Raw genomic sequence first — 11871 nt, 5'->3', positions numbered from 1 at the left:
AGCCTTAAATTTATGTATCAAATACAAGTAACTCAGTTGTTTCTTGCCTTGACAGTTAACATATCTAACAAATTTCAACAAGCCAGACATCCATCTTTTCCATTAAAAAAAATAAGCAAGCACACCAGCTCTTATTCATAGCAAGGGGATGTAAAGATTCAACACTTTCCTGAGTGTTGTTCAAAGAATAACAGGTTCGAGAAAGTCAGTTAAATAAGTGTAATGATAAACCTAAAGCTAAGCTGGAGGACCTTTTGATTAACTTCATATTTCATATATTACTTGCATCAGTTGAGAGCAACATGAGTTACAGAACTTCCATGAAAACAAGCCACTTACAAGCAGGTGGTTAAGCTTGATCAGTTTATTAAAAGGAGTATATGACACGGTTGCCTGCAATAGCAGGGGACTGGATCTGATGACCCAGGAAGTTCTTTCCAGTCCCATGTTTCTAAGCCATGCACCAAGTGTATCCAGCCCACACTTTCACAGTTGGAAAAAGCCAAAGCCACACACGCACACTCACAGAAAAAAAAAAAAGTCCTTGATGACACCATTTCATTTCTCTAGATAGTCACTATGCAGAAGGGAACAGAGCTAAAGTCCTGTACAGAGAACACATTTACTCGAGGTTGATGTGGTACTGAAGTCAGTTAATAATTAGATACCTCCAGGCAGATTCAGTTACAGGGCATACCGACACTGCACACTGCCAGACAATTTCTAATCAAGCCAAGAACCTCTTGCAGGAATGAGGTCTCTTCGCTAGCAAGCACAGAACACTGAATAAGCTAAAAGCAGCTGTTCTTAAATGAACTACCCTACCAACCGTGAGTGAATGACAGATAGATGGTAAGAAGCATTTACCTACTAGACAACATCTCTGCACACGCAGGCAGAATTAGTTCAGAGCAGCAACCATTGCTCCTACCTTGCCTGTCTCTTGAGTATTTTCTCTTTAAAAGCTGGTCTACAGAATCAGTGCAGCCATTCTCAAGCACTACCAAAGTAGCAGTTTGCAGCTGCCATGCAAGACTACTTTCAAATGGTAGTCAGACATTCCCATCATCATGGCCAGTTTGCTAGACAGCATACAGAGCCATAGCAAAAAGCCTTTGCAACAACTAGAGATCTAAACAATTGCCTACATTCAGCCCATCTAACTTTTAGGCACTTGGTTAAGGTGTCTGGGTCCCTAGTCACCCAGAACTCGCCCCCCCCCCCAGGGGAAAAAAAAAAAATAATCACTGAAGGCATAGTACCAGTTGCCTTCTGGAGGTGATGCTTGACCCTCACTGAGCAAAACTGCATTTCAAGCAACCAAATTCTTAACACAGGCACCTCAGTTAGACAGGATGAATGGAGACTTGCACCTCTTTCAAGAGATAATATCAATACTCTCCAACACCAAAGGCAATTAAGCAATTAAGGTTTGCAACTCCAGTTACTGTTTGGAAACAAACTTAGTCAAGTAATTAAGCTGCAGTCCCTCCCTCCCAAGCATAAAAGCCTTCCACATGGAGGCTCTGCTATTTGGGGGAAAAAAAAAAAAGAAAAAAGCATTCTTCTTTCAGACAAGGAAGAGTGGACATGGCTGCTTGGCCACTCATTCACAGGGAAGCTGAAGGGATCAGAGAATACTTACTCAGAGACCTGGAATGACTAAGCACTGCTAGTGCATGCAAAGCAGAAGTAACAAGATGGTTTTTAAATTAACCCTAGTCCTCTTCTCCACCCCACAAAATTCATGCAAGTGTTTGAGAAGATAAGTCAAGACATAATAGCCCCAGTTTCCAAAAAGGCTTAGTTTTTTTGTTGTGTTTTTTATCTTTTTACATATTGTAAAATAAGTGTCCTCTTGTTTTCTGTGGGTAGAGAAATGCATTTTTGGCATGTTTGATAATCATAGGTATCTATGAAGTCCACACTGTTTAAATTCTCCAACTAGTTTCTATAACCTGTCAAAAAAACTAAGCAACCTATACATGTTCCCCCAGCATTGACATGCATGCTCAGAGCTCTCCACTTTAGTGAAATGAGGTGTTACTTCTGTGCTGATAGTTGACGAGTCAGCATTACACGACTTTGAGACCAACTAAATTAACATTGTCGTAATATGAAAGGCAAGCACAAGTTCATTTATTTATAGCAAAGGTCTTGGGTTACAGGAGGTCAGTTCTTGCCATCTTGAAAAGATAGGGGATAACTTATTGCATACATGTGCATTATAATTTAGCAGCAAGTCATTCATAGAAACACTTCCCTCCTACTGCTTTTTTTGGTTTACCATCTCAATTATATATATTTTAGCTTTACAAAGCATTTAACACCACCTTTAAGTTAATGGTCTTTTATTGGAAAAAAAGACTAGCATTTACAACTTGGAATGGACATAAATTGTAGTATCTTGAACAGCGATGTTGATAGTTGTGCTGAAGTCCATAGGCTACTCCGCCAGCTCCAAGTCATGGTACAGAAGGTTTTAAAAATATGAGAGTCCAAAGATGCTCCCTTGGTGAAGGTTTCTTTTAAAAATTTTGTGAACGGTAACAGCCCGACACCCGTTTCACTATAGTGCAATGCAGACAATGTTAAACCAGTATTTCAACACAGACATGCCATCCATAGTTAAGATCATCTTATTTTTGGAGCACACTGCTACGTACAGGAGAACCATTCAACCTTTAGGGCATTTTCTCTAAGTTTTGCATCCTTCAACCATTTTGCTGCATACCATCCTGAGGTATAAACCAATTTTAAAGTAAACCAGCTATGACAATTTATACTACAAATTGAACTAGAATCCACTGTTGAACAAAAGAGTGGATCCTTTAGGTTGGTTTTTTTATTTCCTTTTAATACAAATGTCTGACTGTGCTCAATTGTCAAGCTGCATGCATGAAAAACTGGCCAGCCCAAACAGTGTAATAGTCATTAGCAAATGGAACTTTTGAGTTCACTAAGTGCTTCCTTTTATTTTCAAGGTAGTATAATTATTTATATTGTAAAACTGATGTTTATCTTTTGGGGACAGGACCACCAACCATTACATGCAGTTTGTGGACAGAAGGTATTTTGACATTCAGTTTTGCTATACAGAAACAGAATGAATAAATGAACATTTTTTTTGCAAGAGGTAAGTAAAAGATTCAATTTGATTCTTCTAGAGGAAAAAAGGTGTAAAGGAGGTCTCTTCACTTTGCAGTCATCATCTGTACGAATTCTGTAAAGATAAAAAGTCACTGTGATTTACTGTCTCCAGAGTACTTCAGCTGGCAAGTCTCTTAAACACACTTGGTACAAAACCAAAAAAAAGCGCCCCTTTCACTGCATCTATGTTTTCATTCACAGAAGTGGACAACCAAATAAGCTGGCATCTCAAGTACTAGAAATGAATGCCCTACGCAACAGGCTTTCACTCAAATAATGGTTTTGAGTCAAGACAAGAATCATTTTACCTTCATAGTTGACTTGCCCATCCCCATCAATGTCTGCTTCTCTGATCATTTCGTCTACTTCTTCATCTGTTAGCTTTTCTCCTAAGTTTGTCATAACGTGACGTAGTTCTGCTGCACTGATATAGCCATTGCCATCCTGTGAGGAAGGAGTTACAAAAGATCATGATCAAAAATCCTGACATTAACTCAAACTACATTCCAGTAACCGATTCTGAACGAGACTTGCAGCACTTGGGACAGACAGGCAGACCTGACTGTATAACCCTATCGTATTTACTAGTCCCATTGCCTTACAAAGAACACATGCCATCATATCCTTCTATACAATTACTGTACTCTAAGAATAATTGCATGCCCGATTTCTGGCTGTGATAAGGTATATTTAATACTTTTAAAGAACTTTCAAAAATAAACACAGAAACAAAATTAGCTTTGTTTATAGTGTCCACTGCCTAAGCAAGGCCAAAAAAACCAAACCAAAAACACCAAGGCTGCTAATTTCCCCACCAGCAAGAATACGAAGTCAGCTTTCTCTTGTGTAATACTACCCTCTATAACCAGACTGCAGGTGGCTATATAATCTTATCCAAAAAGCCTGATGTAGAACAAACTTTCAAAGAAAGCATTTAAATTCTACTCATATGGAGTGGTGAAAAGCTTCGTGAGGAAAAAAAAAAATGAACAACACTAAGTCAGTGTTCCCATTAGTATCATTCCTAGCCATTTCAGAAATTGTCCTCTTCCATGTACAGGAAGAATACACTAGCTTAGAGCAGGAGTTCATATGGCCACCACCAATAGATAAGCTACCTCAGTGGCTTTAAATTCAAAGCTAGTCTGCAGAAATAACTCCAAAGTAGATGAAGTACTAACCAAACAAACAAAACCAATTTCCTCTAGGACACTTCCAACTAAATACTACAGACCAGCACTTTTTTTCCATAGAAAGAAGTAGTAAGGCCTTCCTCCACACATGCATGTGCATCATCTTAGCAGCCACATGACCCATTATTCAAAACAATTCTCTTTTAACATCTGTCATCTCCACGCAATCCAGAGGGAAACTCCTGTTCTGAAATAATTGACCTTCATCATGTATGCCCAGGTATCATTAAAGGAGAGAGGAAGTTGAGCTCTTAAGTTTTCCTGAAAGCAACCTCAGAGCCCACATATCTTGAAAACAGAACATGCAATGCTTTGTGTCCCTCAGCTTCAAAAAGCTTCTATAAATAAGTATAAAAACCTCATGCATTCATGCAAATGTTTCCCCATTCCCCCAAAATCAGAAGGTACAGAAAAATCACATTCTTCCACCTCCCCACCCTCAGAAAAAAACAACACTCCACAAGCATTGAGTTCTGCTCATGTCTGCTGCTAAGGCCAGAAAGTTTTCCTCATGGATGAGCCTAAAGCTTTGACCTGCTGCGTAAAGCAAGTACAACCAGCCTACAACAGTCCTGGTTCTGTTTCCAGAACAGTCCCAGTTCTGTTTCAAGATCCTTTACTTCTGTTAGAGGATATTTTTTTCCTTCTAGACAAGGGAGAAAACACTAAGGAAAAAAGATGGACATCATTGCTGCTTCTAAAGAGTATTTGTACTTTTAATAATACCTTGTCAAAGACTCGGAATGCCTCACGGATTTCCTCCTCGCTGTCTGTGTCCTTCATTTTTCTGGCCATCATGGTTAAAAACTCAGGGAAGTCAATAGTGCCATTGCCTTAATGAAAAGAAACTTCCAAGAATTAAACTTCCATGCTTTTCTTTATACAAAAACCCCTGGCATTTAACTCAACCAGGGACAAGACTGACAGATCCTCTATAAACCATTCTTACAGAGAACTGCATCTTCTCCCTAAATTGTTACCACTGACTTTTTGCAATTACAATGTGTGGCAGCCACTGTCACTGCAGTGTTTCAGCACAATGCGATCAACTTGTTGCCTTCTCTCCAGGTCAAGCCATATCATTTGCCACCCAAGTAGCAAGTATTAACATCAGCCTGGTGCTCTAAGGTTAACCAATACTAAGACTTACCTTTACTTCAAATCACTCCCCCAAATTAATCATTTAGTTTCTTTAAAGTCTCCCAATTGCTGTAGGGAGATTCCAGAAAGGAATGCATTATAAAGCTGGCACTACAGATCTAGGATTCTAAAATTTGAGAAAATTACACTTCACTGAGCTGCTCAGATTTGTTCTTTGTTAAAAACCAACTTCCTTAACATACACTGTGCACCACAGAAGTAATGCACCATTTTAAGGGGCAACAAGGATCTGCAGATTCCAGTGACATGAGAAAAGCTGCCATTATTTGACATTTCTGATAAGCCTATAGTAGGTGTTCTTGTATGAAAAACTAAAAACCCCTGCTAATATCCAGGCCTTACCCCTAAGATTTTTATGTTCTTAATTCTAAGTAAGGATCCAAACTTCAAGCTGCCCAAAGATATGAGAGAAGTGGTACAGTAAAGAACCAAGTTCTTTAGAACAGCAGAAACTAGATTTGTATGGTCAGGACTCAGCCCTGTATGCAAAAAATGCATTAAATTGTTCACTGTGCAACTACAATCTACCCATTCCATAAGTACAGCAAGTAAGTTAAATAAATGCAGCTTAAGAGAACTTTCACAGCTTAGGGATTCCAGATGGAGACATACACAGCTAGACAAAGCTGGCCATGATGACATATACCAGCTAAATCTGAATACAAGTCCTGTACTCCGCTTCGAGAAATCCTCAATGAACACTTAAATTAACAGCAAAGCATTCTGCCATAAAACAACTTTAAGCAGATTGACAACCATACTTATCTGAAGTTTTCAGTCTCCTTTCATTTTGGATCTACCAGTGCAGCATTGTAGACTGCAGCCTAGAAAGCCACTACACATGAACTCTACACAGAGCACCTCAAACCCTGAAGTTTTCCAGTATCTGCATCTAGGAGTTAACAAACTAGGTCAACTTACACTTTTAGGACCATAGGTGTAATTAATGTAGTCTGGTAATCAGATTATCTATATTTATGCCAATATACTTTCACTCTTTTACAGAGGTATTTGAGAAAAATCACTATCACCACCAACATACAAGATCAAAGCCTTGACATCACTGATCAGGAAAAACATTTTTTCTTTTTGTAACTGCTAGCCTGTCTGGAGTCTGAGGAAACTTACACTTTCTGGCATCCATTGAAATTAATTCTGACAGACTTAGTACTGGAAGGTTTTCCTTCTTGTGCCTCCAATCCCTCCACCTGATCTATCAGTGAGCTAATACACTGCATTAGACTATACAGTATCTCCCTGTTGTGTTTTCAATGCTTAGAAGTTTAGCACTATTCCACTCCTACCACATTTTTGGCACTCCTACCACATTTTTGGCATTGGACAAAACCACAGACATTAATACAGCTATTAAGACGAACATGGGCTGACGAAACATGTATAGAAAAGCTGGGTGGAAATGCAGGTTAACAGCAGGTCACAGCAAGTCAGACAGCAATAGGAAGCCTGTGGCCCATAAAATATTAATAAACAGCATAATTTTGTCTCTGCCCAGCCTCTTTTTTAGATTCTCACCAATACTGCCAGCATCTTCAACTGCTGTGCAGACAGCAATCAAAAAATTGATACCACTCAAGGTTGAGGTTCTACTGAGTATTTTGAAACTACCTCAAGAGATCAATGTCACAGAATATTCTCTATGCAATCCAAGCCCAGGTGTGGAGGTCATACATACTTAAGATGATCACAGCACTAATAACTATTTTTCCAACACTTACCATCAGCATCTACCTCGTTGATCATATCCTGCAATTCTGCTTCTGTTGGATTTTGACCCAACGACCTCATGACAGTTCCCAGTTCTTTTGTTGTGATAGTACCATCACCATCTTTGTCAAATAGGGAAAAGGCTTCCTTGAATTCTGGAGGCAGAAAGTCCCAGTGTTTAGTAACATCACCAGCATGAGAAAACTGCATACTAAAAATGCACACCACTGACAACGCCTGCTACAATTTTAAGAAACATTTTATCTAACTGTCCACATATTGAGAGAATGAACACTTTCAAATATAAATAAAACTTACAGTACCATAACATAATTTGCATAGCATATTCAAACATTTCATGTGGTGATTATCTGCATTACAACTCTCTAATGCATTTCAACATCATCTTGCTTGAGGCACTGTTGCACCATAAGCAGGAGCTGCTTGGGATAAGTGAAAGGACCCACTGAGTTCCCTTCACCATTAACAGACTTACAGTGTTGTCATTTACCACTCATTTTTAAGACACCAGACAGTAAGAACAGATGTCAGCCACAAGTAGGTGACTGGTCTCCATACAGTCAAACAATGCTCCTTCTCCTAACCAGCTTGATTTACAGATAGTCTGTTAGAAGCCATTTAAGAAACACAAGCTTATATTAATTTCTAATAAATCCATTTTAGGTTTATTTGTTGCCATTTCATCTTCACTTTACTAAAAAGGAAGCAGTACCTATAAGAAGTTCACCTGTGTCTAGCAATTATTTCTGTTTTCAAGAAATCTAGGAGTACTTGGCTCCAGTCTGAAAGTCTAAAAAAATCATTATCTGTGGTCCAAGGAACAAGCAGCCTAAATCAGGAGGCAACGAACCAATAATTTTCCCAAAGTTTGGGGTTTTTTTTAGATGAGTGTTTTTAAAAAAGTGTTAGTACAGATTTGTAATTGTCAAAAATTTTTTCCCCCATTATGTTTGGGACAGTAGTTTTTTTTTAAATCACAAGGAGTTAGCAAAACCCAATCATTTCTCAAAAACACTTACCAGCAATCTGTTCTTCAGTCAGCTGATCAGCCTACATGAAGAATAGAACATTTTAGAATATCATTTACCTCTAGCTATGTCAAGCCAAGAGAGGCTTCCCTTAGATTCCACCAGTGATTTATCATTACTTTTACAAAGCGCTTTCCACCCCTGGAATTCTGCCTCTGCAAGGAGATTCCATTCACCTACACCACACAGCCATTTCCAAAAGCATATAAGCCAACTTGTTTTGAAACTGCACATGAAGGACCAGGCATGCCATGCTTACATTTGGAGAATCCAATTTGGTCAACTGAAGGACACCAGGCAGACTCCTTGCAATTGGTCACAGAGGCATGAAATCCTTAATACCATGTGTTTGGGGTTTCACATCAGATGTCAGTTCCAGCAGTACAGTGACCCTAATAGTGTGTGGGGGGGGTGTATTTGCACATTAGCGGACTAATGACAAGCGTGCCACCTAGTGATCTAACACTACTGAGAGGCCCATCCTCCCCCACCACATTGCATCAAGTATTAGCTTACTGTACGCTTAACAGAAAGAACCGTGCCGTGATACTAGGAGGAATTACTTCTCAGTATTATGGAGATTTTTGCCATCCATGACAGAGAAAAAGCCAGCTTTCTAGCATCATGTTATTTTCCCATTCAGCCAAGCTGTTTAAGGTACCTCACTGAAATGCAAGGTGTTTTATGCATCATTTTAAGGTGGCAAGGCTTAAAATATGCCTGCTCGTGACCTTCCATACTTCAAGAGGCCACTGCTGCATCCAAAGGTATACAGCTCAGTGGGCAAATTAAATGGGCTTTCCCAAAGCTTAACTGTGCTAAACACATCCTTCCAGAAAAGCCTCTCCCTTCTGTATGACTAGAGCATCACAAAAAGCTCCACTGTTTTGAGTCAAAGAAGCTAACCAGTTATTTATGGAAGAATATGCAATTTCCTAGTAATAAAGGAAAGAAAAAACACCTGGGTTTTACACACACCTAGTCACAGATACTGAAGAACACAAGGTACTAACTCCTTTTAAACTCATTTTACTGAGCAACTTTCACTAACAGAACAGAATTTTGTAGGTCAGAGAAAGCAGGCATCTTGTAACCGTTTTGTCCTAAAATACCTTTTTTTGAGTATGAAAACCTAACTGCAGTGAAAAGCAACAAATAAAATTGAGAATTAAACACCTATACAGTCTGTTAAGGGGAACAGGGTAGGGTTTAAAGCCTGCTGTGTACATTAAGTGACAAACATTTCACCTGTAAATAGGTGTTGGGTTTTTTATTTATGTTTTCATGTCTGTATGTAATGATTAAACAATTCCCCATATGAACGGTGAGCTGGGGGGGAGGTGGGGGAAAAGGATAGAAACATGAACAGCTGAAGACAGCTCAAATTTAATAAGTGTTCTTTAGTAACAGCCAGAAACCTGCATTCAAAACCCAGTTCGACTTCCTGCACGCTTCGTGATTTTCCAGAAAATACGAGGTTTTACTTAAAGATTATCTAAGGAATTTACATAACAGACTCAGTGCCCTGCAGAACAGGAAACAGAGCCACACCTCGGCAAAACCCTCCGACCCACAGCACCGGCTCGCCGCCCCATCAGTCGGAGCTCCCTGCGTGTTCCTAAAAATCGTATTTCGAATTAAAAAAAAAAAGAGTCACCACCCTAACCTGGCACGCCGCGCGGTGCCCGAGGCGCGCCGCCCGCCCCCCGCCGCCGCGGGGCTCTGCCCGCCGAGCAACAGGCACGGCCGCTGTGCTCCCCCCCGCCGCGGGAGCGGGGTACCCGGGGCTGCAGCCACCACCCCACCCAGCCAAGTCATCAGATCCTGCCCTGGTGATGTCAGCCTTCCCCGACGGGAAGGGGAGATGGAGAGACAGAGCCGAGCAACACCCAGATTGCCAAAACGCGATTAGAGGTCAGCCCGCAACTGTTTCGCCGCTCTCGTAGGAAGCGACAAACCGCCGGGAAAATCCCAGCCCTTCCTCTCGCCCTCTCCTGCGAGGAGCCCGGGCTGCCACCGCAGCGCCCGGGGATGACGGCGCTGCTCCCGGAGCCCACGGCGATGCGGCTCGGCAGGCGAGGCGGGGGCCGGCACCGCCCGAGCGGGGGAGCTGGGGCTCGCAGCCCGCCGGGCGCAACAGGCGCCCTTTCCCGGCCGGCTGCCGCCCACTGCTGCACTGCGTCCCCGCTTCCCCTCCCTCCCCGGCCGCGCCACGCTCTCATCCTTCAGCCGGGAGGGCACCGGGGTTCCGCAGCCTTCCCCACACCCTCCCCTCGGCGGCGGGGGCAGCGGCTCTTCCCCCGCAGACCCCCGGGCGAGAGGGAAGGCTGCGCTCCCCCCCTCCGAGCCCGCCATGCGGGCGTTGGGCCGCTTCCAGCCGAGCGACGCGCACTGCGCCCCGGTCCCCCGCAGCCGGGGGGCGCGCGGGGGCCGGGGAGGAAGAGGAGGAGACATGATGTAATGCAGGCAGCGATGGGCTTCGCCGCCGCCGCTGCGTTTTTTTGGGGGATGGGGGGGGCGAGGGCGCAGTAGCTGCAGCGCGGTGCCCTCCCCCGGGCGCCCCCCCGCTCCCTGCGCAGTGCAGCTGGTGCCGGAGCCCAGCGGAATCCGCGCCCGCAGCCCCGCGCCCCGCCCGGCGCGGCCCCCACCCGCAGCGCGCCCTGCCCGGCCGAGGGGCCCCGGCCAGGCGCGCCCGGCCCTTTCCGGAGGGGAGCGGACGCCACATGCGGGGGAAGGCGAGGCGGGGCCGCAGCGGGAGGGCGCGGGGCCGGGGCGCCCACACGGCAGGCCCCGGGGAACGGGGAAGGAAGCGGCGGAGGAGGAAGGGCCGCAGCAGCGCGGCGGGGGGGGAGGGGGGCGTCCGCAGCTGCCGGCCCGCGCACCCGCCGGGCATCCGGGCGGGAAGGGCTGAGAGCTGCGGCCTCCCGCCTCCCCCTCCCTGGGGGGCTTACACCACCACCCACCCACCCCCCGAAGGAAAGCCCGGCTCTGCCGACCCCACCGTCCCCGGCACCGCAGCGAGTCCCCTGCACGCCAGACCGGGCGCCGCGGCCGGCCGAGCGACCTACCATGGCGCGGCGGCGGCACGAACTGCGCGACCACGAGCGGCGGTGGCGGCTGCTCCCTCCTTCCCGGCGCGGCTTGGCGAAGTGCTGAAGATGTGAGCCTGCGCCGCCCCGCTATATATGTAGGGCTGTATCCCTCCGCCGGAGCGGGGCCCTCTTTTCTCTCCTCCCCGGCGCGGTATGTGTGAGGGTGACTGCGGCGAGCAGCCCTGCCCCCTCCGCGGCCCGGCCCCTCCCCTCCCCCGGCGGGCCTGTTTCCCCACCCCCACCCCCCGCAGCCGCTCTCCCCCAGAGGCGCGGTTGGCGGCCGCCTGCGCGCTGCGGGAGCCGGGGCTGGGACCGCGGGCTCCAGCCCCGCGGTGCTTCCCACCCCCCCCCCCACCCCCCCCGTTTCTCTCCCCTTCCCCTCTCTCCTCGCCCCCGAGGTAAGAGCCACGCAGGGACAGGTGGGTGACAAACACCCCCCGCCCGAGGGGAGGCCCTGCTCCCAGGGCGACAGGGCTGCAGCCCGCCGCGGGCTGCGCGGCC

At 45.4% G+C, this 11871-nt stretch overlaps 1 protein-coding gene across 1 annotated transcript; it reads right to left on the bottom strand.

Moving 5' to 3' along the window:
* Positions 1-2117: 2117 nt before the first annotated feature.
* Positions 2118-11515, bottom strand: CALM1 (calmodulin 1). The gene is made up of 6 exons (XM_080396752.1): positions 11347-11515; positions 8270-8300; positions 7241-7384; positions 5070-5176; positions 3459-3594; positions 2118-3223 (listed from the first exon to the last, which is right to left on the bottom strand). Exons 1-6 carry the CDS (start codon positions 11347-11349, stop codon positions 3195-3197), a joined length of 450 nt encoding a protein of 149 aa, XP_080252878.1. The 5' UTR covers positions 11350-11515; the 3' UTR covers positions 2118-3194.
* Positions 11516-11871: the final 356 nt, after the last annotated feature.

This window comes from Falco punctatus (genome assembly GCF_963210335.1).
Source record: "Falco punctatus genome assembly, chromosome: 7".
Lineage (NCBI taxonomy): Eukaryota > Metazoa > Chordata > Aves > Falconiformes > Falconidae > Falco > Falco punctatus.
The sequence above is the reverse complement of the archived record's forward strand: the minus strand, read 5'-3'. Positions and strand labels throughout refer to the sequence as shown.

Coding starts and splice junctions, on each gene's coding strand:
- CALM1 (XM_080396752.1), bottom strand. Junction 7,385..8,269: donor GACTGAAGAACAGATTGCTG/GTAAGTGTTTTT, acceptor TTCTGCCTCCAG/AATTCAAGGAAGCCTTTTCC. Junction 3,224..3,458: donor TGGGCAAGTCAACTATGAAG/GTAAAATGATTC, acceptor TTATCTTTACAG/AATTCGTACAGATGATGACT.